This window comes from Coturnix japonica, chromosome 1, assembly GCF_001577835.2.
Source record: "Coturnix japonica isolate 7356 chromosome 1, Coturnix japonica 2.1, whole genome shotgun sequence".
NCBI lineage: Eukaryota > Metazoa > Chordata > Aves > Galliformes > Phasianidae > Coturnix > Coturnix japonica.
The window spans coordinates 165,920,235-165,947,446 of record NC_029516.1 but is presented as its reverse complement, the minus strand read 5'-3'; the positions used below and the strand labels follow the sequence as shown (position 1 = coordinate 165,947,446).

The following is a 27,212-nucleotide window of genomic DNA, read 5'->3' as shown; positions in this document are numbered from 1 at the left end:
GGTGATCTTTCTGGACCTTTGATATTGTCCCTCATAGCAGAATGTCCTTCTGCGTGGTTTGTCCAACTGTGAGATGTACAGGTGCACACTATGCTGAGAGGGGAACTGGCTGGAGGGCAGAGCTCAAAGGGTGAGAGTGAATGGGGCTGGTCACTCGTGATGGAGGTCGAACACTGGGACTTGCTTCCTAGTGAGGTGGTTGATGCCCCATAATGGTTGGTGTTCAAAAGGCATTTGGGTAATGCTCTCAGTAATACACTTCTGGTTAGCCCTGGAGTGGTCAGGCAGTTGGGCTAGATGAGCTTTGTAGCAGAATACAACTGAACTATTCTAATTCCCATTCTAATTTAGGATCCTGTCAACTCTCTCATTTATGACTTCCCACCACTTACACACAAACGGCATTAGGCTTCTAGTCTCTCTCTGAATGTAGGACTTCCATTTTTCTGTGCTGTGTTATATCGGAGATACGTTTCTACAGGAGAGCCAGCACTGAGAGACCATGTCTCAAGTCTCAGCTTTGGGAGAATCTTTGACTAGAAAGTCTAGAAAGGTTTGAAAACAGAAACGTTGTTTTGTAGCTGCTGCTAACTTTGCAGCCTCCTCTGTGCTGTATTTCCTAAACTTAGTCAAAACATTTTTGCAGCAGCATTACTTGTGAGTACGGTTGTAAAGGCTTCCCTGTGGCCTTTGTGGGCAAAAGTAAATATTCCAGATATTAATTTCACAAAAGCTGCGTTGTTCGGTGGAAGCCGTGTATGATGCCCTAAAAATATTCAGCTTTCCTTTCACACTCCTAGAAACGGCTCCCTCTTTATTTTGGATGCCCTGCGAGTTGATTGCATCAGACACCAACAGAAAGGTATTCAGGCATGGGGCTGAAGTCTCACTTTGGTCAAGAGAGCGTGGACTCGAATCCCATTGACTTTGGGGGAATGTAAGCAGACTCTTAAAGGAAAACACATGCTCAAGTGCATTCTTTCTTCAGGAAAATTTCCTGAACCAAAACCTTCACACACATTATGCTTTCTGTGTTGTTTTTTTTACTGTGTTTGAGCACGTGGCCAGGGCAGCTCCTCCTGTGTTCCCACAGCTGAACACCACATCTGAAAAACCAAGGCAGTTAAATTCTGTGTGTTGGGCGTGGAAGCTGAAAGTGGAAAGGTTATGAGTAGTGCTTCTTTTTGGTCTGTGTGTACCAAAGTTATTCTAGGTAGGGCGACCCTCCCTGCACTTCTGTTCTCTTAACAGAATTAGGAGAAGAAATCAGAGAGAGAAAATCAGCTTGACGCAGAGCTCCCCGAGCTTTCGTATGAGCAGATCAACCTGGAGGGCTGTCAGATTCTAAGTCATGTCTGAACAGACGTTCTGCAGAGAGGCACAAGGCAGCGATTAATCCCTGTGCTGTTTGACGTGGTGTCTGGTTTTCTTATCAAAAAGAGCTGGAGGGGAAGGGCACGCTTTATTTTTATCTTTTTCAGTAAAGCAGAGCATTTCTTTTTCTTCTGTTTTTTAGGGGACAAACCTTGCCGAACTTTAATTACTGGGCTGGTGCTTTCCCACACTGTGTCTGGAGGTTGTTTGGGTAGGTCAGTTCTAGATGCTGCCTCAGCAGAAGAAAGGAAAGGAGGTCCCAGAGCTGCTGAGAAACGTCAGCGTAACTTACAACTGTTCTTCTGTCCTGTAATTTTGTTCATTGCTGACGGAGGTTCTTCATTTTCCTGCAGCAAGTCTTTGCCTCTGGGATGGAGGAGGCTTGCATGGTCACATCCTTAGGAAAAGATGGGTATCTCAGCAGAGATTGAGCGGAGCAGAGCCCCCGCATTAGCCAGCAGCGTGAAGCAGGGCTGTTGGGCTGCGGAAATCCCTGCTGTGTTGGAAAACCTGCTCTGCTGTGGTAGGAGCACTCTGGAGCAGCATCTTCTGCTTCAGGTAATACCTGAGTGTGAGAAGGGAGGCACAGAAGGAGTTGGGGCACCCAACTGAGCACGGTGTCCTCCTGAGATCATGTTGTTATGCCTTGAAAATTAATTTTGCCGAGCCAAACCTTCCTTCCAAGGGAGACTTAGAGAAGCTTGTTTTGTGTAAATGGTCACAGAGAATGGTGCAAGGTAGCTTGAGTGTAGATAGCCTCTAACTACTTACAGGAGTAAAGCTAGCAGAGGTCACACTGATCCAAAATAAAAGCCATAACAGGATCAACTACTATCAGCTATCACACATTCAGGAAAGCAGCCTGTGTGTGTGAAATACCGGCAAGCTGGTAAATCACCACCTGTGTGAGACAGGTGATTTGGTGTGTGCAAGGTCGCTAATCCAAAGGTGCTGGGGTCACAGAGCGATGTCAGTGCTGGTGTCTTTGGCTTTGTATCTTCTCATCTGTTTCAGTTTTTATGCCTAAGAGAGCTGACATCAAAGAAGGGAACGGGGCATCCCCAGCCTCCCTTAGGTGCAAGCTCTACAGGCTTTGCTCTGTGTATGAATCAGAAGTGCCTAGAGGCTGTGTCTTACCCTGGCATCACAGGAAGCGTGGGTTCAGGCTGCTGCAGCCTGCCTTTAGGTTCCTGAGGGGTGACTGCATTCCTGGTGCTGGAGCTTATATTCTGCTAGTGCTGCAGCTGGCAAATTAAAGCTAAGGCTTAATGAGCCCTGGAGAGGGATCTCCTTCCACATCAAGTGGAGGTGGGCTCACACTCTGGCTTCACAAATCACCAATCCGTCCCACCCATGGCTGAAGAGGCTAAAAAAGCACCAGATTTAGAAAGGTATGTGGGAGGCTATATATATCTCTTGGTTTTCCAGCCCGTGCACATTATCAGGCTTTTCTCCACAAACACAAGAGCAAGGCATGCAGGAGTGTATTCCCACCTTCATGTTAATCATGCCTTCAGTAGTGAGTTCAGCCAAGCTATAATGCCTTACATTATTTTAGCTGATTAAAAGAGCTGAATCTGTTTGACTGGAGCAAAAGCCTTCCTGGAGCTGTTCTCCTGTCAGTCTTTTGGGTTAGGTTTTAAGATGCAAATTTTCCAGAGATTGTGTTTAAAAGATTGGAAATCCAGAACAATTGTTTTGGTCTATTGTAGAGAGTTTCTTCTTTTGCAGAGCAGACTTCAGCCGAGGCAATAAGGCTGGAATTAACAGTAGTTCAAAGCTGAAATAAGGTCAGAGTCAAGCCTATAACATTTCTGGCGGTGTGTAGGATTTCTCATTTCAGAGCCAGTGGTTGGTGTGACATTTGGCACAGGTATCACTCTTGTGCCCCATCAAAATGCTCTAGGGGAGTACCAGAAGCAGGTTGGATGGTGCCCTGGGCAACCTGGGCTAATGGGTGGCAACCCTGCCCACAGTTGGAACTGGATGGTCTTTCTTTAAGGTCCTTTCCAACCCAAGCCATTCTGTGATTCTGTGAATGCTAGAATGGGATGCTTTCCTGCTGGGCTTTCATGGGAGCTCTCTCTCCTTTCAGTTTGAAATAGAGATTCAGAGGATTTCAGAAGCTTATGAGGGCCTGGTCAAGACCACCACTAAAAGGGAGTCTCTGGACAAAGCGATGAGAAACAAACTTGAAGGAGAAATTAGGAGACTTCATGATTTCAACAGGGATCTCCGTGGTATGTTGAATTTGTGTGTTTGCCTTTTTTCCACAGCTGACATTGTGCTTCACTTTCCACAAGCTGAAGAGTTAGCAGACTTTAGAGGAGTATTTTCACATGTTTTAGATAACCTTGAGAAATCAGGCCCTGATTATTGGCATAAGACAGAACTGCTGTCACTCCGCTGCTTGTAGACAAACCTTCTGGCAAAATATGAAAGACTACTAAAAATGGAAGTGGGACAGGGAAGTCACATCCTTCTTCTAGCTGTCCTTCCGATGGGAAGTCATCCCTGGCTGCAGAATCCCTGTCATGGGAAAGGAGCAGGATCCCAAGGATTGGTGTCACCAAGGTGCCTGCTTTCCCCCAGAGCATCTAGCAGCACCACATTCCACCATAGAAAGGTACCATCTCCCTGCAAAGCTGGGTGAAGTCAGATGGCAATTATATTGCACATTTTGTATAGCACGAGAAAGGAACTGCTTGGACATATTAGCTGGAGATGGTGAAGCCTTCCCCCTTTCACCCCTATAGCTTCTATAAGTCTGAACAACAGCTTCATGGAAGAGGTCAAAGTTCTCATCTTTTATGTATGTGTCAGCCTCCATTTAAACAGTCTCCTTCAGAGAGTCTATTTATACTGTGCTGCTGGCATGCATCTTATTTTCTTGGTTGGCCTACAATTTTATATACATATATTTATACTCAAATTATTTCCTGTTTTTTGCAGAACGACTGGAGACAGCCAACAGGCAGCTCGCCAGCAGAGACTTCGATGGGCATGAGGATAAGTCGACAGAGGGCCTTTATGTCACTCAGAGTGAGTTCTGTGTTAATCAGTTTTCGAGGTGCATATGTGTGCACACTCGTGTATGTACTGAAGTGAAGGTGAATGCTTTGCTATTCATTGTTGTTGTCCTTATGGCTTGGTTCTACTCAACTAATTAATCACATACTCTTATTTAAGCTGTGGAGTAGATTGCTTACAGTGTTTTTTTATCTGAGCTCTGGAATCAGGCAGTGGGAGTTAATGGAATCACAACTTAGCTTATTTTTAATAAATATTAATCTGAAATTGCTGAGTGTTGCTCGCAGGAATCATCTTTCAAATTTTTCATTTTTAGAGATGCCAAATTCTTCTCTTGGCTGGGAAAAGCCCAGAGCAGCCTCTTTTGACTTCTCAGTGCTATGGGTTGATTAGCAGGTGGAAAAGCAGAGCTGGGCCTTCATTTTCTCAAAGGACTTCTGAAACAAAGATTTCGTGGTTTCTGCTGCCCCTTCTCATCAAATTTTAGGCTTCCTTAATGACTGAGCACAGTGCTGCAGCATGTCACACCATGTGCTGATGGCTCTATGTGACCAAGCAAACCAAAACATGAGCAGTTGGATGCTGTCTGTCACACATCACTTATGTATCCTGAGCACCTCTAATACGCATTCAGAAGGGCTTGGCTTGACCAAAGTGTGCAGTACCTTGTGGGCTTAAATCCTATTAAAGCAAAACCCTGTGTACAGCTCATCCTTCTGTTTCATTTATTGCAACAAGAGCTTTCTTGGAAGATGAGCTGCAACTGCAGATTGTTAGCTGAGAGCCAGACATCTCCTCTGACTGTGAGTTATTAACAGTACTCAGCGTGCCTTGCTGCTTGCCCAAGTGCAGGTGAGCCTCCTCTAGCTCCCACCTTTGCCAATGACACTAGCACAGCAACACTGCTGATAGTTTGGTGCATGTGTGCACCAACATAAGGGAATCTAGTTACCTTATGACTGTGTTAGCTTTGCTATATTAGCAGGTGCTGCCAGAGTGTGTAGATACTGCAGTACATCTAAGTGGTTGATCTGTTAAGAAAATAGCATTGCTATGTCAGTCTTGTCTTCTTTGGAGTTCAAACAGGGTATGTTGCACAGAGCAAATTGCAGACTGAGATCTGCTGTGTTCATATAGAGATAGCCTGACTATCCTGGCAACAGCAAAGGGAGTTAAATCCCCAGAAAGCACTGAATTGAGTTGTTTTCCAGCACATAAACACTCTCTGTGCTTCTAATGTTAAATATCGAGCAATAAAACTTTGCACTCGGCATATTGCTGCCATCAATCCAAAGCTTATGAGCAAATATAGCTTTTTGGATCCTATCACGTAAGACAGGCTGGATGCTTGGAGTTCTCCTGTCTAGGCCAGAGAGTTAAATGTTACCAATGTGATGCAGAGTGCTTCCAAGAATAGAAAAGAGGGCACATGTAAAGCAGGTTCCTCTTCAGTCATGTTCTCTGGGCTGCTATGGCACACAGTGATGAGCTCGATAGCAGGGTATCAGCCTCAAACATTCCTCTGAGGGCTCAAAAGGTTTATGGAAAACAACTTGAAAACATGACCCTTACCATCCCCAAACTAAAAGCTGCATAGAAAGACTCCAACATTAGCACCTTCCTAAATGTTGCCATTTTAAAGCCAGTCTTGTGCTTGTTTTTTTAACCACAGAATTAATATTGTGGTAGAACTCTGCTAACGGGAAAAACATCCTGAAAGATGCCTTGCAGGCACCATTTCTCAGTTCTTTGTAGCATTCTCTGTTAGCAGTGCAGCACTGCAGCACACTCGTGCACTCTGAGATGAGGACAGAAGGTGACAACGGCTCCTATTCTTTGTCATAAGCCAGGCTGCATGCCTCAAAGAATTAAGCTCTCAGCATTTGTGTGGAATGAAAAATGCTACTGTTGTGTGGGGCACAGTAGAGAAAACATAACCTGTTAGTTTCATGGTAATTATGTGTGTTTTTTCAGTTTAAAGGGTTCATTTAAGGAAAGAAATGAAGCAGTGACTGATGAAGGTATCTGGGCCCATACAGGCAACAGAAGAGCTATAGGCAGAAGGAGACAGATGCTGCGAAAAGGCAGAGACTGAGGATGGTTTCAAAGGCACAGGACAAAGAGAAAGCTTAGGCCATGTGTATCACAGGAAGAATTTGTTTTGGTGAAGTCTGAGAATTTTGTGTATTTTTCAGGGATTTCTGGATGTAGAGCCCCTCTGTCAGAGCAGGGCTTCCTCCAAGGGACTATTTTCTCAGGTGTCTGAGGCAGATTGGAGTCTGCATCCATCTGAGTTTACCCTGCATGGCTCTGGGCCCATTAGTGGGGATGTGCAGACAGTTTTCTTAGTGCTGTAGTAAAGCCTTGTGCTTCACTGCAGTGTGCTGTGGATGTGCCTTGTATTGTGCACATATCTCCGGCCCAAAAATCCCAGACGGAGAAATATTCCCTTCAAATGAACCAAGCCAAAGAAAACGCTCAGTAGATGTTTTTCAGAGTGGTGTTTTGGGCAGACTGAGAGTCCTTTGCTATTAAGATAGGAAATAATCGGTGCAAGTTCCGGGAGTGAAAGAAAGGGAGGCCCTTGAGGCCCTTGCTCTGTTGTTTCACAGCCCTGAGGGGCACACCTGGGAGATGGGAAAGCTGCTGCCCTTGTGCCCTCACAGCAAGGGTAGGAAAGGGTAAGGAAAGCCACCGTACACTGATGGTGATGCAGTGACTTTCTCTGATAATGGAGGACAGAACTGTTATATATCTCTTAGGTTGGTTACTTACCACAAGTAACCACATACTGAATCACTTGTTAAGTACATTAAAATTCATCCTGATTATTAATTCCAGAAAAAAAAAAAACCAACCCTGTTAATCACCATATGAGGAAACTAATCCAGGGGCTTCAACTCCCCAGAGCATCAACTCCTACAGCTTCTCAGCCTTTCCTCGATCTCTTCATGGCCAAAAGTTGCAAGAGCTGCCAGGAACGTGACATTTATGAGCAAAACTATGGGAGTATGTATGTTGTAGTGAGCTCCTCTGGCATTTGTCCAGGATGCAGGGGTTAATGCAGCCTTGAGAAGCGTGTGGGGGACCTGCTCTGTCTGTCATTTTCTGCAGCATAGGAGCCCAGTCTGTATGAACGCAGCTGCATTCATGGTGTGCACACAACAGCCAGGGCTCAGTGTCCTCCACAGGGATCTGCTCTTTGCAGAGGTGTTTGTACAGAGGTTTCATCCTCCCCATCCTGGATGCTGGATGGGCTCAAATGAGATGGTGACCCATTTATGCTACTGCTTTTCAGAAATGTTCTTTTGAGAGTGAGCCTTTGGTTATTCCTCCCATTAAATACACTGCCTGATAAACCTTGGGAGGCCATTCTTATCTTCTTTTTATTTTTGTTTTGTGTGGGATTGTTTTCAGTTTTCTCACTGGGACTTTACAGTGAGAACAGAAAGAAATGCTTGGCTTGAACCAGGCTGTCATTACCAAGCTGCAGAGGGATAGATGAACATTGGCTGTGTTGCTTCTCTGGACCTGGCAAACCTGGTCAAAGTCTGGACCTGACAACATGGTCCTGGTTAATGTGTGAAGAATCTACTGAAGCTATGAAAAACCTCCTTCTGTACAGCTGAACTTAGTGGATGGGATCTATTTATTTATTCATTCTACATATTTTTGGGTTGATAACCACTAATGTCTTTGGAATGGCCAAGAATGTCCTGTCCTCACTTCAGATTTTGCCCGTCCTTCTGCTGGTCACTGCAGGTGAAGTCATAGGGCCACCAGAGCTGGCCAAGTCTTGGTGGAAGTGGATGAGCAGAAGAGGCAGCTCTGGTGCCCCAGCCCATGCTGGTGAATCAGCCAGATCTAGGGGGACTGACAACTGCTGCTGTTGTATAGGCCCATACTTGTGGGTGTCAGGCAACGGAGCTCATCCTCACACTTGCCATGCTGGGAGTTGCAGGCCTGATAGGAGGCTTAATAAATCTCACACATTTTGCTTTAGAAAGTCATGGTCGCTGGAGTGCCTTTGGAATTAACAGCTGCGAGCAAAGAGTGATCATGGAGAAATAGAAACCTGTGTACGAGAGATTGTTGGAAACACCTCAAGGAATGTGGTATGCCAGGGATTCCTGTTTTCAGCAAATCTCTTGAGGGCAAATTCTGTTCTCACTGCTGTCATTTGATACAATTTCTTCCGCCAGCAGCGGTCATTCCACAGGAACAAGGAGTGTCCTTAAAGGCTGTCGGTGTCACTGCTTTGCAGTATCACAGCAGGGAGAAAAACAGCTCGAGTCACACTGATACGGTTGCTAAATTAGGCAGATAAGTTGATATTTAGGTATAATATAGTGTTTAGGTATGGGTAGCTTTGAGGGCACTCATTCAACTGATGTAAGTAAATAAGAACATTTCTTTTTCCAAGACTGATGTGATCAAAAACTTCTGTTAAAGCGTGAGGTCTGTATGAGGTTTGCATCCAAGGCCTTACTGAAGTCCAGACAGATGACATTAGTGGCTCTTCCCTTGTCCACTGATGCAGTTACACCATCATAGAAGGCCACTATGGATGGGATGTGGTGGTGACCCATTAGAAAATGAAATAGTTATTAGCTGCAGTCTGTTGGGTAAAAATTGCATGCCAAATCAGAAGGATATGCACAGTGTAGTGCAGTAAAACTAATTGTTTTACTTACAAGGATGCTCTGTATGTATGTGAGAATTAGAGGTTTACTTGGTAAAGTCCTTTCTAACAAAAAATTAATACAGTATAGTTAAGTGCTACTAGGTACATTTTTCTTGCCAGCTTTCCAGTGGGTTCAGCCGTCATTCTGTGTACAGCATGATCTTGTTCTCATTTTATGGGAGGGAATAGAAAACTTGGAGCGCTTTGGATATGAGTTGCAAGTGTACGTCTCAGGTCCTGGTGTTGTGCACACTGTCTTCATTTAATACATTCCATATAACATATAATGTGGTGCTCAGGGATATGATTTAGCAGAGGGTTGTTAGAGTTAGGCTACTATGGTTAGGCTGCAGTTGGATTTGATGATCTTCAAAGTCTTTTCCAACCTGAGTAATTCTATGATTCTATGATTCATCTCCCCTCACTGCAGACACCTACAAGGAGAGAGTAGATTAATGCTGTTCATAATGTGCTTATAATTAAGGAAGAATAAGGTTTTTAAAGGGGTTGTTCATTTCTGAAACGAGCCATGTGAGGTGTGCTGTCCTTCCTCAGTGACTAGGTGGGAAGGTGGCTGGAGGGCCTTCATGGCTTGAGTGTCTGTGCTGGGGTGGGACTGGATGTTAGAGGCAGATCTTCCACAGTTTGATGGTTTTGGAGCAACTTTTTGCTTCAGTTAAAAATCAGTGCATTTTGTAATGCTGTGTTTAAAAAAGTCGAAAGTCAAAACAAGGTTTAATTGGTGCCAAATTAATTTTTGGAGGAAATATTCCTTCTTGGAGGCTTTCCAAATGCTCTATTTTTTGCCATGATTCAGAACGAAGGCTGGATTTTGAAATCTCAGATTTCACTGAATGAAACTTCCATCCCCTGTTCCCTCTCCTCGTTAACTATTTGTAGTCTGACACTGGAGGTCCAGCAGTCAGACTGCAACGTTTGTATTCCCTGAAATGGTTTCTCAGTACTGTCAGAGCAGAGATAGATCACAGGAACATAGCATATCTTAGATTGGATGGGACCTTAAAGATCACTCAGTTCCAACCCCCTGCTGTGGGCTGGTTACCCCCACCAGCTCAGGCTGCCCAGTGCCCCATCCAACCTGACCTTAAGCATCTCCAGGGATGGGACACCACAGCTCTATGGGCAGCAGTGCTAGTGCCTCACTGCCCTCTAAAGAACTTCTTCCTATAGATGGAGCTGAGCTTTTCAACACGTAGGTTGTCAATAAAATTGACGGTGAGTTTTGTTGCTGAAGGAAAATTGTGAGCAGAGCTGAATGAATTTAGCTTTATTTTTTAATGTCATTTTAAATCTTATCCAGAACATTCTTGTCTTTCTTCCAGACAAGGAACACTTGAAGGAGAAGGAGAAGCTGGAGATGGAGCTGGCAGCCATGCACTCTGCCAATGAGGATCAGCGGAGGCACATTGAAATCCTCGACCAGGCCCTAAACAATGCTCAAGCCAAGGTCATCAAACTGGAAGAGGAGGTGAGGCATGGGCATAATTCCTCTGCTCTGATGCTAATGGTAGCTTGCAGATAAGACTTGCTCCATCCCAGTCCTGGATCTATTCTGGCCATGGTGTGGCACATCTTCCTGCTCCCATACACTGTCCATCCAGCAAAGAAGATGCATCAATGTACAACACTGAGCCAGGAAAGCAATTAAAGGAGACCACAACCATAGATATTTTGAGGGCAGAGCTTTCAACGTGTATCCAGGAGCATCATTAAACTGGGATAGTCAGTGGCTGAGGTATTGGTAGGACTTAGTAGAAATATCAGACAAAGAGCTGACTCCCTGATTCAGAGCTGTGATATAAACATGTGATGCTGGTACATCCCATATCTCCTCAGAGAATTCCAGGGGTGCACCGCAGCACAGCAGTCTAGGGCTTGGTATCTTTGCATGTGAATTGTGGTCTTCAAAGAATGAGCTGATCTGGCTACAGGCAAAACCTCCAGGATTTGGAGCTGCAGTATTTATCTGAGAGCTGAAAAAACCTGTTGTACCACAAGGCTCCCAAAGTGTCATCTATGCTAAAGCCCCAGGGCATTCCTAAGAATGGTGGTGTAAGCCCAATAGTTAAAATCAGTATTCAAACAAGAAGAATAAATCCCAAGAACAGAGGGTCCTTCAAACTGGCAAATACAGAACAACATTTAGTAGCTGGATCTGAAGCTAAGCAAGTTCAAAATGGAAATGATGCTCAGTTTTAGCCACAACCAAGAATGGTGTCGTTTCTCTGTTACTGGAGATCCATAAATCTCAATTTATCGTGTTCCTTATAGACCTTCGATGAGAAGCTGCAAATAATAGTTAGCTGAAAGCCTGTTTGCTCTGGCAGATAAGACAGGACTGTTGTAATAGGACTTTTTGACCCTGAAATATCAGGCCCCAGGACCAACAAAGAAGGAAGATGATAAAATAAAAAGCCTTGACTGTCTGAGCAGGCACCATCAGTAAGGGCAAGGATGCTTACCTAGCACAGACTGCTGGCATAGTCTTGTGCAGGTCTGTTCCCTGTGGTGCCTCCTTTCCCAGCTGCACTCTCCCAGAGGCTGGCCTGGGGATGAATCCACGGGAGCCTGTTGAATGTCTTCTGAGGAGTGGGCAAGGTCTGATTTCAGATACTTGCAAGTAACTTGATGCAGTTCATTGAAGCTAATTAATGATTACTCACAACCTGGTGGTTTTCAAGTACTGAAAGGTGAATGCTCTGCCGTCCCTGACCACTAGACCATTCTGACTTCTGGTTTGAAAACATTTTTAAAACTCCGTTGCCTCTGGCAAATACACTCAGCAGGAGGAAGAGGATCCTATTAAGTTTAAGTGCTCTTTTGTTAAACTGCTCATCTTCACAGTGTATTTAGGGCAGTCCCTTTGGGATAGCTGCAGGAGATAGTGTAGCTTTAATTTGTCCATTATTCACTTGATACAGTTTGCCTTAAAGGTAACCAGTGGTTTTCTATTTACATTTTCTTATAAAGTGGCTGAATGAAGAAATGCTTTAGGTAGCAACAGCTGCTCCTGCAATCACAGCATCACACAGAGAATGGGAAGAAACATGTTTAGCTTCTGGCTGCTCCACAGACTGTCACTGTGATACTGGCCAGTAATACCGACTTGCTGATCACACACTGGTGAAAGCAGCAGAAGCATAAACACAGACTTCCAGGCAGGTGGTGCAAGAAGCTATCCTTAACCTGTAAATACATATGCAGTCTTAAGGCTCTGTGTCTAAAAGCTTTGCAGTTGCCAGTTCCTGGCCTAGTCATCCAAGAAAAATATGCCTTTGCTGGATGGGAATTACAAGTTAAACTGAGAGAGGACAAACGTTCCCATCTAGAGATCTGGTAAGGTCCTGCATGTTAGGTGTTCCTCAAGAGGTGACCTGCTCGAGGTGGGTTAGATGTTGCAGAGGTGGTAACCTTCTGCCCAGGTCATGTTAGGTGTTACAGAGGTGATAACCTCATGCCTGGGGCATGTTAGATGTTAAAGAGGTGATAACCTCATGCCTGGGGCATGTTAAGTGTTACAGAGGTGGTAACCTAAATGCTCCAGGGCATGTTAGGCTGACAGTGAATGAATGTGATGCAACCACATTCCCTGGAGTTAGTCAGAGCCCTCAGCCTCAGCAAACCCATGTTAACCTAGTAGTGCTTGAGTGGTTTTCATTCTAGGAGGAGTTAAATGAGCTTTCTCACAGCTGCTGTGGTTTCAGTGCAGTGTGGTGTCAAGCACCTTGGGCAATGCATGGTTTAACTGTGACTATCAGCATGAACCTAAACTCCTCATCCCACTTCCCTTTGCTTTTGGCCTGTTCCATCACTAAAAGAGAGCACCTTTTTAATCATCTCTGCTTCTTGGAGCTCAGTTTGACATATATGCAAACCAGATAATCTTCAAGTTTTGAGTCTTCATCTCAGACCAGGAATTCTTATTATAATTTGAGGTATGCTGAAAGAAACAAAAAATCATTCACATAAAGATGATGATTTTTTGAGTTCTACCTCATGCACTGCTTCGTAAATCCACACAGATTTCTTGTAGCAGCAAAATGTAATTGAGTTTAAAAGCTTTTCAAATCAAGGCTTGAGAAATAAACAGCAGCTACTAAGTTGAATTAACATAACATACTATGTAAATCTACATTATCCTGAGTGCTTGCTGGAAGAAGGATTTAATTCGAAAGTATGTAGGTGGTATTAACACCACATGTCATTTAGGCACTGCTGCTGGAATTATGTCAGAGAAACGACTGAATAATTGGAGACGGGTCAGGAAAGAGACATAGAATTTATTTGAAGCCCAGAAGATGTTCTTTGCTGTGAACAATTAAAGTCAAGAGATGGCTGAGCTTGAATCTGTACACATGAAGATTAAGAAGAGATTGCTGTCAGCCAGATTAAACATCGCTTTTTAATATAAGATGAAATAATAAGATGCAGTGTTGGGGAGCTAAAGCAGAGCAAAGCAGGCCAGAAGGAAAGAGAGACATTAACATGGAAACGACTTACGTAGTGAGTCAGTGAATCCTCCATCTCTTACAGTCTTTAATTCAAATCCATAGATTTTTCCCAGTCGCTATTTTGTAACTTGAACCAGTTTAGTTCCCAGAGCAGATGTTTTTCTATAAGACCCACTGGTTTCTACTCAGACTTTTTTGCTTCACGGAGACAAGGTTTGGATCAGCCCCTTTTGGCCTTAGCTCTTCTTCATCTTTATTTTCCTAACCACTGGGACAAGGGCAGCATTCAGACAAGTTTGCTGATCTTGTGAATACGTGAATTGTTTCATTAAATGCTTCTTGCTCTAGTAGATCACACTTTGGAAGCAGAACAAGAAGTAATTTGCTTAAATTGCAAAAGAGAAAGCTGGATTAGGCATTAGAGTAAAAGTTTTCAAGCAGCAAAAGAAAATAGGTCATGAAGTAGTTTGCAGGGGAAGGTTGTAGTGTCTCTGTTCCTGGGTGGTTTGCAAACAGATTATATGTCTGTCCACCAGGTTTTCTTAGAATCACAGAATTGTAGGGGTTGGAAGGGACCTCTGGAGATCATCAAGTCCAGCCCCCTGCTAAAGCAGGTTTGCTACAGCAGGATGCTCAGGGAGGCATCCAGGTGGGTCTTGAGTATCTCCATAGGAGACTCCACAGTGTCTCTGGGCAGCCTGTTCCTGTGCTCTGTCACACTCACAGTAAAGAAGTTCTTCCCCGTGTTTGTATGGAACTTCCTTGGTTCCAGTTTGTGCCCAGTACTCCTTGTCCTGTCACTGAGCACCACAGAAAAGAGCCTGGCCTCACTAAAAAGAGCCCAGGACTATCCATTCGATTCCTGCCCTTTAGATATTTGTAAGCATTGATAAGATTCACTCTCAGGCTTCTCCAGGATGAACAGACTCAGTTTTCTCAGCCTCTTGTTCTCATAAGAGAGATGTTCCAGACCCCTTCATTTTATTGGCCTTCTACTGGGCTCTGTTCAGCAGTTCCCTGTCTTTCTTGAACTGGGGAGCCTAGAACTGGACACAGTAACCCCAGCATGGCCTCATCAGGGCAGAGTAGAGGGGGTGGATCACCTCCCTCGACCTGCTGACTGCACTTCTGTTGATGAAGCCCAGGAGCCCATTGGCCTTCTTGGCTACAAAGGCATGCTGCTGGCTCATGGGCAGCCTATGGTCCACCAGGGCACCCAAGTCCTTCTCTGCAGAGCTCCTCTCTATCTGATCACCTCCTAACCTCTACCAGTACACGTAGTTATTCTTTCCTGGGTGTAGGACTGTACACTTGCTTTTGTTGAAGCTCATCAGGTTCCTCTCCACCCAGCTCTCCAGCCTCTGATTTAGGTCGAGTTGATCCTACATGGCAGCAGGTGGATGGACTGGTGCCTACTGAGGTGACTTCCAGCCATTTTTTCTCTGAGTCTGTGACTCTGGAAGGCAGCGGATTTTAGAATCATGCGTTTCTGATTACAACCTTCCTCCCTCGCAGATGTGTACTCAACTAGAAAGCCCATTAATTTCAATGACAACACATTGTACTTTGATTCTTAAGTGCACGTGGATGAAATATTTCTTGCAAATCTGCAGACAGGATGAAAAAAAAAGTCAGATTTGGCTCAAGAACTTTCCTATAAGTTTATGAATGTGGGAACTGTCTTGTTTCATATCTCTAACAAAATTGATTGCTAAGGCAGTAAACGTGCTTGGCCTCACCCATGTACACAAAGGAGCACTCATGCATAAGTGTGTGAACCCTGAGCCAACACTTCTGGAGGCTGGAACAGGTTGCCCAGAGAAGCCATGGATGCCCCATGCCTGGAGATGTTCATAGTTGGAAGAGGCTTTGAGCAGCCTGATCTATTGGCAGCTATCACTGCCCATGGCAGGGCCTTGGGCTAGGTGACCTTTGAAGGTCCTATCCACCCCAAACCTACCTATGGTTCCTCCAGTCTGGGTTTAGACTGGATATTGGGAAAGAATGCTCTTCCCAGGGAGGTGGTGGAGTCATCAGCCCTGGAGGTGTTCAAAAAGCATGGAGATGTGGCAATGAGGGATGTGGTGAGTGGGCATGGTGAGGGTGGGTTGATGGTTGGACATCCTAGAGGTCTTTTCCAACCTTAATGATTGTATGTTTCTATTCTGTGACCTGCTGTCCTTGCAGCTGCGTAGGAAGCAGGCCTATGTGGAGAAGGTGGAGAAGCTACAGCAGGCACTGACACAACTTCAGGCTGCCTGTGAGAAGAGGGAGCAGATGGAGCGGCGGCTGCGCACACGCCTGGAGCGGGAGCTGGACTCGCTGCGCATGCAGCAGGTGAGGCAGGGATAGTATAACCTGTGTGGGACTCAGCACAGAGCCTTCTCACAGTCCTTCTGAGAGTCACCTTGCTTTAGGGCTGGGGTTGCCTGCTAGGCTTTCCCTTTGAGCCCCTGGTTTCCAATGGGTGATTGCTGAACTCTGCTGTGGGGCTGCTGGAGGTGGTTTGTATCTTATGCACAGTTACTCCTTTGAGTGGGTACCCTGGGCTCTTACTTTCTCCCCCGTTCCCAAGTCTCCAGGCACAGCTATCATCTGTGAAAAGGGGGGAAAAAAGCACAAGGAGGTTGCAGGGAGGATTTCCAGTTCACAACCAGCTCCAAATGCCCAATAGGTGGGTACTGACTTCAGTGCAGAGCAAGCAGATGCACAACATTAATCAAAACTCTGCCTGAGGAAAAAGACAGCAACATAAGCAAGGCTGATGCTGCTGTAACTCCTGAAGGGCTCGCTCCTATATCTGTCAAGAAACAGCATCAGAGCTGTCTCTCTGAGCAGTTACATCTACTGAAATTGTTAATCATCACAGATGAAAAGAGCTTTTCACCCCTCTTTACCAGCCAATAGAGATGTGGCACACAAGGAGGCAGCGAGCAAGAGTCTCTTCTGCTCCTTGACCCAAACAGCATCTCCTCATTGTCATTGACATGATGTCATTGACCAAGACCAAAAAGAGACTCTTTCTGACTGAGCCTTGCAGGCTGAACTTGCAGGGCTGGCAGATGTTTTGTCTGGGAGTGAAGCACCCCAGGGCTCTGTTTTACAGGCCAGAGCTGTGCTTCCAAAACATTGCCTTCCTGCCGGGGGTCTGACAAGATCTGAGTGCACCGGCTGGTTGGCAGTTGCTCCTAAGGGTTATTCCCTGCAGCACTATTCTAGAAAGTATCTTCCAAACATGTCATTACTGCACCAAAGCCAAAAGCTGCAGTCCTGCCTTGCTATCTTGTCTTTCCTGTAACCAGGGGATAAATGTCTAGAAGGAAGAACTGAACATGATTTCCCCCTTAGCATAATATTGTGCACAGTGAACTATAACAAATTGCTTTTTTTATTAAAAAAACTCACCATTTATTTATACTGGCTTCTGTCAGAGCTTTGTGTCTGTCCTCCCAGTATGGGCTCATCCCACTCAGCCTCTGAGCTGGATCTTATCATCGAATCATAGAATGGCTTGGGTTGGAACAGACCTTAAAGCTCATCCAATTCCAACCCCCTGCCATGGGCTGGTTGCCCCCCACCAGCTCAGGCTGCCCATGGTCTATCCAACCTGGCCTTGAGCACCTCCAGGGATGAAGTGCCTCTGCTTCTTTGGCTCACCAACCTCTGAATACAGACCTTTTTTCCTAACATCTAGCTTATATTTCTCATCTTTTAGTTTCAAGCCATCCCCCCTTGTCCTACCACTATAAGACCATGTAAAAAGTCAGTCCTGCTTCTGTTTATAAGCTCCTCTCAGGCAGGAAACCCCCTCTGTTCATTGAGGGATCTGGCACCCTGGCAGCCTGCCCAGCCTCCTGCAACCCAATGAGAGGCAAGATTTCCCTTCCCTGTGCAGGTGGCTCAACACAGACCCTGTAGTGCTGGGGCTAATGCAAGGCTGAGCTGTCTATATGGAGAATAAGGCCTGGTAGCTCCTGGGCTTATCAGGTGGTGGCCCTGTCCTGTTGGAATGGTGCTGTGCACAGCTGGGAATTGCACTCAATGATCCTTATGCATCCCTTCCATCTCGAGATATCCCGTGGTTCTGTAACCTGTGGCTGTTTGCTCCGGCAGAGGCAGGGCAGCTTTCAGCCGAGCAGCCTCCCTGAGCACAATGCACCAGCACTGATGGAGCTGGTACGGGAGAAGGAGGAGCGGATCCTGGCCCTGGAAGCTGACATGACCAAGTGGGAGCAAAAGTATCTGGAGGAGAGCACCATTAGGCACTTTGCCATGAATGCTGCGGCCACGGCTGCAACAGAGAGGTGAGATGGTGTTGCTGTGAATGGGCAGCTCCATTTGTAGCAGAAAGTGTTGGGGAGGAATAAGGAATGGGTATTTCTTCAAGGCTGGATTTTGCATTGCCTTTCCGTGCTGTTTCTCCAACAGAGTTAATACATCTCTCAGTGAGGTGACACCTGTTAAGTACAACATTTGGTTAAAGACAGAATTTACCTGTTTGGCCTGTCCAGAAGTTTACCAAGCTCAAGCCAAGCTCAGGATGCCAAGTTCCATAGCACAGATAAGGTTATTCACAGGTTATGCACAGCACACAGCTGGAGCTGCTGGTATCAGCTGCACCCAGCCCACATTCTGCTGCCAGTTTCTGTAACCTCATTAAAACCTATAACAAGGGAAGCGTTGTGGCCTAAGTCCCCCATTTCACTGCTCCATTAAGCTTCAAATTAAAACGGTTCTTCTAACATCTAAACTAAACCTCTTGGCTGCAGATTGCTTCAATTTATTCTTGTCCTTCTCAGGTGTGCATGATGAATAACAGGTCACTGGCAGCGTTAAAACAGCCTTATAAATGTTGGAAGATACACATCCCCTGGTGTATCTTCCTGGCCTGAACTAAACCTGCTTCCTCCAGCCATCCCTCATAGGTTGTGCAGGAACCCCTTCCCATTCCCAGTGCTTTTGTTTGGGTAGTCTCCAGTTTGTCTGTGTTGAAGTGTGGTGCCCCAAAGAGCACCATGTGTTTCAGCAAAGTCTCCAGCAATGATGGGCCAAGATAATTAAAGTCTCACCCCAGTTTCTTTAGAGCTAAATCCCTTGTATACATCCTAAGATAAGATTTGCCTTGTTGAATATGGCTGTGTGCTGATCTCAGTATGATACATTCCTTTTGTGCTTCAGTCCGGACAGCATTTCCTCTGCTGTTTTTCACCTTCCTAAGTGTGCAGTTTTGCTTCTCATTCATGGTGCAGCCTTGGTGACTTTGTGAGTATCCTTTTGATGTCTCACCCCATCCTCCAGGATGGCCGTTAACCTCACAGGGTTCAACTGTGATTTCAGCATTGGTCCCAATTATTAACACCATTAGTGACTTACCCAAATCTGAGGGTACACCACAGCAAGATAACCAACAGCCATCCAATTTAACAGTCAATCATTACTCCTCAAACGTGAGATTTAGGGTTTGGTTTTTTTGCAAGCACCAACCTCATTTGCAAAACCCATCCTCATGGACCACAGGGCCCAACTGACTGTATCCCATCACTTTGCCAGGGACACCTCAGCCCCCAACCACTCACACAATGGCAGCTATGGTGAGAGCACGCTGGAGGCACGGGGCTGGCAGGAGGAAGAGGAGATCGTGCAGGCCAACCGGCGCTGCCAGGACATGGAGTACACGTAAGGGGCTGCCACACTGTGGGGCTGGGGATGGGGTCACCCCACTGGGCTCTTCCCCTTGGGTGGGGTGTTGGGAAGGGGGATCAGGATGCCCTCTGGTTCCTCACTGCCGTTAGATAACTCCCTCTCTACTTGCACCAAAGCCTTGCACCCAAACTGACCTTCTTGAAAAACCAACCAATATTAAAAGTAGGTTGGCACACAAGGAAGCTAAATGCTTGCTTAATCTCAGTGAAAATCCCCCTCTGGAAACAAGAGCATCTCATTGTAAAAGCTGAAGTTATAATCCCACTCCTACATAATCAGCAAGTAGAGCATCTGCTCTCCTTATTTGCCTGCTTGTTGCTCTTTCTGGGTACACACAGCTGTGCACATCCATGCTGGGTGGCCTTCACATGGCATTTAGCAACAAGCCTGCAAAATTAACCCCCCCCCCCAAAAAAAAAACCAAACAACACCCCTAAGTATATCTATTTACCAGTAGAAGGTACAATATACACTTTTTTGAACACAGGTAACATTCAAAGGTACTTCTCCATTTTCAGCACACTGGTGGAGATGTGGCTGTGCAGATAAATGGGGCTGCACTTGTCATTCAGGCTGTTCTTTGGATAAAAGCAATCTGCTGATGAGTAAAGATCCCTTGGGATGTCTCTGGGTTTTTAATGAAAAATCACTTGAAATCTGTCCTTCATTTTTGGCTTCACCACAACATGACAAGTCTGCAGACAATGCTATAAAACAGTAAATGTATGTGTTGCTTGTGGAAAGTGCAGATGATTGTTTCTGCTGGATTTGGTTTCTGTTTTCCACTCCCACATGCAAGCTAACCCCGCTTCTAGTGAAGCAATGGAGTTTTGCCAATGGCTTCATGAAGGACAGATTAAGATCTTGTGTTTTCATTGCAAATTAGACATCTGACTCTGAAAACTGGAGGCATCTTACCGTCTGTCTCCCTTGTATGTGTAAGTTTCAGCTTTCACTGCTCCACAGAATGTAGTTGATTTGTATGTTGAACATCAGCAAAGACACAGTATGATTTGTTGTTAATAGTTCCTGGAGAGAATTCACAGATAACTTTTTCTATGGTCTTTGGGGTCCCAGCTCTGCACACCACAGACAGATGGTTTCTGCAGAGCTTAGTGGGATCCAGGAGCCCAGCCCAGCTGCTACAGACACCAAAGGGAACTCCTTCCATCGCTTTAGCAACAAATCTTTCCTCCAGCTGCCAACAGACCTGAATTATGAGGTTAACTCAGGATTTTCATTCAGATAGTGCTGAAGCAAACCCCTCCATGTGGCATTCTGCCAAGCAAGGGATTCCAGATTTGGCAGCAGTAGGGGAACGTTACTTGTGTTTTTGTGTTATTTCAGTGAAGGTAGCAATCCACAGCACAGTCAGGATATTGCTCTCATTGCTCCCCCTGTGTTGGTAAAGCCACAGCAATAGGTGAGTTCATCTGATCTTGCAAAATAAACCGTTTGGGGTCAATAGCCAGAAATGCTCATTGTTTCAGGCTACATAGTTATCCCTTATAAGCCCTGCAGGGAGCTTCCTCATCCGGGTCACATAAAAGCAGAAATGACAGAGCAGCAGGGTATGTACCTGGGGACCAGTCCTGCTACCCTCGGCTGCACATTGCTGCCTGTATAGACTTGTTTTCCATCCCTGTAAACACAACATTTGTATTTTGGCAGAATAAAGAATCTCCATGCAAAAATAATCGAGAAGGATGCCATGATCAAGGTCCTTCAGCAGCGCTCACGGAAGGATCCCGGCAAAGCCGACAGCGCCAGCCTGCGACCCGCTCGCTCCGTGCCCTCCATTGCTGCCGCTGCGGGCACACACTCACGCCAGACCTCACTCACCAGCAACCAGATCACTGAGGAGAAGAAAGAGGAGAAGATCTGGAAGGGAAGCATAGGTGAGCTGTGGTTTTGGGTAAGCTTTGGCTACTCCATTGCTTCAGAGAATCAGAATCGTTAAGGTTGGAAAAGTCCTGTAAGATCATCATGTCCAACCCCAGGCCACCCCCCCATGCCCTTTCACCACTTCCCTCAGTGCCACATCTCCACAGGTCTTGAACACCTCCAGAGATGGGGACTGCACCACCTCCCTGGGCAGCCTGTGAGAATAAATGTTTCCTGATGTCCCACCTGAACCTCCCCAACACAACCATAGGTCATTACCTCTAGTCTTATCATGAATTTGGTGCCATGTGGAATGGGAGTGTGAAGGTGTGTGTGCCTGCCCCAGGGTACCACAGGGACAGGTGTACAGAAGGGAGGATGTAGCTCTGGGGTGAGTATGGGGCAGTACCTCTGACTGAGCTGGATGTGGCTGAGCTTGGTGTGTTTTCAGGGCTGCTCCTGGGGAAGGAGCACCACGAGCACCCGCCGGGCCCCGCGCTGCCTCCCCCTCTGCCCTCCTTGTCGTGTGCACCCGTGCCAGCACCAACAGCCTCCCACGCGAAGACGGGCAGCAAGGACAGCAGCACCCAAACGGACAAAAGCACCGAGCTCTTCTGGCCCACCACCGCCTCCTTCCCCGGCCGAGGCCGGCTGGGCACCACCCCGACACACAGCCCGGTACCACGGCCCCCGGGGGCACGGCCAGCCGGGGAGAAGCTGGGTGAGTGCTGGCAGCACAGCTCGGGGCAGCAGGGCCATGCAGTGAAGTGCCAGCTCCCCATGGCTTGTTAGCTTGTTCCCCAGGATACACCAGGGTGACAAATGTCATCATTCGTGCTGCTGAGGATAAAAACCAATGGCTAAACCATAGCTGGTGAAAGCACCATGTGGTTTTTAAAAGAAACCTACAGTTAAAAAGTAAAATGTTCTTATACTTTTTTCTACTCTCAAAAGCAAATCTCCCCCTAGAAACTTCCTGTGTGTCACTGGTAAGGCTGAATACCTCTGCCTGCTTGAAACTTTGGGTTACTGCGGCCTTCTCTGTGCAGGGAATTCAGGCTTATGGACTCGAGTCCTCCAGTTGGCTTTCAGTCTTTTGGCCACGCAGTTGTACCTCTCCCTTGCAAAAGAAATAAAAAAGGTTTTGTATTTCCTTCAAACAATCTGTTACTGGATTTGAGCTGCAAACTGACTTTGCTTTGTTTCCATTGCAGAGAACACCAGCCACGGAAAGCTGCCTGACAGCAAAGGCAGGGTGAGCAGCTTGCTCCACAAGCCCGAATTTCCAGACACAGACATGATGGAAGTCCTCATCTGAGCAGAGGATGGTGTCTGGGCTTTCGTGGGCATATACCCATGTCCGAGGACATCGTCGGTTTGCCAACCTTAAAAACTGACTCTGAGAATTTGAAGAAGGAAGGAGAAAGTTTGTGCCTGAATTGAAGCTTGAGTCTGTTATGCAGAGACTTGGGACCAGGCGAGAGATAAGGAGAATTCAAGGGGAGAGATGAGATGAATGTTTGGGACTTTCTGAGTGGAAGGGGACTTTGAAAACTGAAGGTGGCCCGAGAAGGTGGAAAGAGGAAACTACTTTTTCTGGTGGAGAAGGAAGGTAGCTGGGTTACAGACTGGGTGCACAGGGCTCTTCTGTTTTACTGCCTTTGCAGCCGGGACAAGAGGCAAATCCTGGCTCTTCTGAGGCCAGTGGAGCTTATGGCAATAATTGGAAAAACTTGCATCTTCCTCAGTATTGATTCCTTTCTCAAAAATATTCACTGCTGGATTTTAGTGAATTCTTGGTATGTGGATGTACACGGAGGGTTCTTGTGAGCATTCATTTGAAGTGGTGTGGTGTGGCTTTCCTGACATGCAGGTCAGGTGCCTCTGCCTGGCCAGACAAGTATTACTCTTGGAGCCGGATTACAGTGCTAATATTCGTGTCTTGAGAACTCCGAGCCTGCTGAGACTCCTTTTTTGATAGCAGCAGCTGTTCATTGAAATTTCCACAGAGGATGAATGTGAAGGAGGGAGATTACCCTGCTGAACCAACCCCTTTTGTACCATTGGGAATGTTTCAGGAAGGAAAGTCAGGGGAGGATCCAGCCAGCTCCACCACAGGGCTGTGCAGGGCAGAGATGGAAGAGGTGAGGTGCATCGGTGCATCTTCTACTGCCCCATCTCAGAGCCAGATGCAACACGTAGCTTTCAGCAGGTGAGAATCTGAGCACAAAACGGTAACAGAGTGTAGCCCAAGGAACTCTTTGGGGCTGTTTACATTGGAGAGATGGGAAGAAAACAGAAACCATTGATGCCTTCTGCAGTTATTTCAGTGAACTAAGCCAAGCTTGCACGTGAGGTCAGAAGATACCTCTTACTGTGCAGTGTCTGCAGACAGGACAGATCAGTTCCTTATTTTCAGTCTCACATTCCCTGAGCAAACAGCCCCGCCATTCAGGTTGATGTGGGATTCTGCATTAAGAGGTTCAGGACTGAGCCTGGAAGGTTTAACTGCAAAGCAGTGCATGAGCATCACCTGTTTTGTGCTGAGCTGTGGGCCCTTTTCAGCCTGCTCCAGCCAGACAAAACACTTCACATTTTTAGCTAAGCCTGTGGTTTCTGTAGGAGGTGGCACCTGTCTGTAAGACAGGCGGCTCACAGCAGTGTTACTCATAACATACCTTCTGCTTCCTGTACTGCAAAAGCTGGTAGAGAAGTTTTCCTCTCCAGGATATTTTCCTATTGGCTTTTCTCTTCCCAAAGCTTCTAGTGTGCCCTGATGCCATCGGGAAGAATTTAGCTTTGGGAAAAGGGTGGTGGGAATTTATGCCAAGTTGTGTAGAGTGGAAAAGCAACGGATGCTCCTGTGGCCGTGTGTGTGCAGGACTGGCTTGAGGCTCTCCCCTCCCTCCTGTAGGCATCAGCAGGAGGGAAACAATGGGAGAACATCAGGCACTGCACCCTCTGCTTTTGCTGCAAACTGAAGTCCTTGCAACCCCAAATGCAACAGGTCCTGGAGTCCCATGGCCGAGAGATACCTTTGTTGTAAAGCAAAATTGCTATGCTGAGTTCATGCACTTATGTGTGTGTGTGTGTATGTGGTCAGATGTGTCCGTGTTGCCTTCCTTCTGGTTTTTGCACTTGTTAAACGCAGCAGTGCTAGGTAGGTTGTGCTGTCAGGAGAGCTGTGTGTTTCGAGTATTAGCAGCTTTGCAAAACTAAATGTGTAAAACCCCTTTGAAGATGCTGTGCCGCTTAATATATGCCTTGTGAAATAATTTTATTTTCCCTATAAAGTTAATTTAAATGTCGTAAGGAAAGGCCAGGCCTGCATATGGCAGTGGATGGCTGCAGGTGGGCACCTCCCAGCTGGGACTGGGCCAGGAGGATGGCAAAGGGAAGGGATAGCAGGAAAATGACAGTAAACACGCCATCATTTTGCTCCAAGAAATAAGAATACCTGGCTGTTTGGGAGTCCCAGAACGTGTCATTACTGGCTGCATTATTGCTTCAGATGGAACTGCTTAATGACTTCTGTAGAGGCAGGCAGCTGGGCAGGCCATCCAAAGGTGTGCTCACAGCCAATGCCGCCACAGACCGACCTTGAACAGGTTGCATGGAGCGCTGCTGCCTTCCTTCTGGGTTTCCCAGCTCCTGGAACTGAATGGCGTTTTGGGGAACGGTGCTGCAGCCATTCCAGGCAATGTTGGTAACTCCTTGTAAAATACTGTCATCCTTTTCTTGTTGTTGGTTGTGTAAAGGAGTTGGTGTACAGTGTTGTACAGCTGGAGGGTCATTTGTACATAGGTGGGTTAACGAGCAGCATTACGAGTCACCCACAGCAAATATTGATACTGTTGGTCAGCCAAAGATTTCCAGTTCTTTGCTGTTTAAACTTGTGCCTTAATATTGTATATAATAAATGTATAAACACGTTTCTTTCTTCACTTTTCCAGCATGAGTATATTCAGTCCCTAAGAAGGAAAGAACTTGCAAACAGTTCACCCAGTGTACTGAGCAAAGCAGTCAGACCTTGCTGACCGTAGGCTGCACCTCCTCTGTTTTCCATGGCTGTTAGAAGGCACTGCTGGTGGCAGCAGGTCCGTAAAGCAGAGAGCTTTGCCAAGCCTGCAGTGGGCTTAAGTCAGATCAGCTTTACCTGAAGGAAATCAAGGTGGAAAGTCAAGGCGCTTTGGTGAGCATCAGAATATACTTTGGCCCTATATTTCCATTACGATATTCCCAGTCAGCACAGCACTTCCATTGTTTGTGGGTTTGGGTTTTTTCATTATTCCTGTGGGTCTGGGACTTGACAGGCATTGGATCAATGTGAGCAAGATACCTAAATCCTTTCTATATCTCGGCACTCATGGTGGCCTCTCACTACCAAGAACAGAAATCTGTGGTTGCTTAGATTTTTGCTTTTCATCTTTCTTTGAGTCAGGATCGAGCGATAAGGCAAAAATAGTGCAACAAAGCAAACTGCCAGAGGCACTTTGTTGAAATGCTGAAGTCACTGATTGATTGATTGATTGATAGATTGACTGCATCTTCCCAGAAGTGAGTGAGGAGCAGCGTCCTCTTAGCACAGACAGGGAGGGAGCTCAGAGGAGCTAAAGCCGTCAATACAATCACCATTTCGAAGCATTCAAAAAGCAAGAGCAATCCAACCCCAAATGAGACCTTTTCAGGATCCACTTGGATTCAGCGTGCTGCACAGCTGCAACGTCTCTCCTCTTCTGGTTGGTTACTGGGATGGAGGCTTCCTCCTCCCCTTGCTGTAAAGAAACAAATGTCCAACCATCAATGAGGTGCATTCTTGAGGAGAAGCTCTGATTCCTCATGTCTTTAAATAGCTCCCAGAGCTGGACTTGATGGAGCACATCACCCACCGAGGTTTGTGCTAGCACCGCCAATGCTGTCAGCACCGTGGTAGAAACACTCCAACCATAAACATCCCTTGCTGGGAGGATGGCCGTGCCAGGTGTCCTGAATCTGGGAGCTGGATGCAGCCCAACCTGGTGAAGCTGGGCTCTGAATATCCTGCTGGGGGCTCTCAGCACCCTCTGACAGGTTTTGGGGTACTCTGACAGGTTGCATACCCAGAAAACGCTTAGCACTGCTGTGGGATAGAGGAGCCCTGTGGGGAGCTGAAACCCTTTGCCCGCAGATTCTGAATCCCATCTGCTTGCAGCTCTGTAGCTCTTATGACAGAAGTCTTGGTCAGCTGGGAAGCACTCGTCCTTGCCCACATCTGAAAGCTCAGCAGGAGGTGCACAGCTGTCACCGTGCTGCTGTGATTAATGGTTATCCAGACCGTAAGCTGCGCCTTCACAGCCCTGGAACACCGGCCGAGCGTGCCAGCATTCCTGAGCTATAAAAGGAGCAGGAATCCATTGACTCGAGGCATGAAGCCCCACGGGGTGTTTTCTTTCATACCAACCACTTCAGCTCCAGATGAATAAAATATCAGAGCACATATTTTCCGGGGTAACCCTGCGTGGCCCTTCTTGGTCCTTAGCCAGCACTGTTTTGAAGCAGGGCAGGGTGTCCACACTGCTGTGGGGTAGAGGAATATCCGTGCAGAACTGAAGGTTTGTGTCTGCCTTCATGCTGGGGGAGTGTGCAGGGAGCATCTCTGCCTCAGCTGAAGGAGTGTCCCTGTGTCAGGGTGGAGGCCAGATACAAGTGGTGTCCCTCAGGGGTCAGTCTTGGGACCGGTGCTCTTCAGCATCTTCATCAGTGCACCCTCAGCAAGTTTTGCTGTTGATACATTGGGAGGAAGGGAAGCCATCCAGAGGGACCTGGACAGGCTGGAGAAGTGGGCCCATGAGAACCTAATGAGGTTCAATAAGGCCAAGTGCAGGGTGCTGTACTTGGGTTGGGGCAGGTAGAACACTTGGGCCTGAGCACTGGGTTTGGGTTCTGCATGCAGAGGACACAACAGTTCTCTCACAGGAATTGGCTGGTATTTTATAACTCTGTGTTTAACTACGCAGTCTTAGAAGTTCTCTTTGCCTCCTCATCCACTCAACTGGTTAAAATTCAGGAGAGCTCCTGAAGACCAT

The 27,212-nt window shown here is 46.5% G+C and overlaps 1 protein-coding gene across 6 annotated transcripts in view; it reads left to right on the top strand.

Annotated features, from left to right (window-relative positions):
- AMOTL1 (angiomotin like 1) overlaps positions 1 to 25,091 on the top strand; it is a 57,802-nt gene extending 32,711 nt beyond the window's left edge. For 4 of the 6 annotated variants that reach the window (XM_015852296.2, XM_015852297.1, XM_015852298.1 and 1 more), the window contains 10 exons: positions 3,470 to 3,614; positions 4,327 to 4,416; positions 10,432 to 10,577; positions 15,748 to 15,897; positions 17,674 to 17,864; positions 17,989 to 18,126; positions 19,111 to 19,236; positions 20,935 to 21,161; positions 21,599 to 21,868; positions 22,362 to 25,091. In XM_015852296.2, the coding sequence (XP_015707782.1) occupies positions 3,470 to 3,614; positions 4,327 to 4,416; positions 10,432 to 10,577; positions 15,748 to 15,897; positions 17,674 to 17,864; positions 17,989 to 18,126; positions 19,111 to 19,236; positions 20,935 to 21,161; positions 21,599 to 21,868; positions 22,362 to 22,465 (1,587 nt within the window). In that variant the 3' untranslated portion in view covers positions 22,466 to 25,091. The remainder of the gene's footprint in view (positions 1 to 3,469; positions 3,615 to 4,326; positions 4,417 to 10,431; positions 10,578 to 15,747; positions 15,898 to 17,673; positions 17,865 to 17,988; positions 18,127 to 19,110; positions 19,237 to 20,934; positions 21,162 to 21,598; positions 21,869 to 22,361) is intronic. The other 2 variants (XM_015852299.2, XM_032442199.1) reach the window with 1 other exon arrangement.
- Positions 25,092 to 27,212: the final 2,121 nt, after the last annotated feature.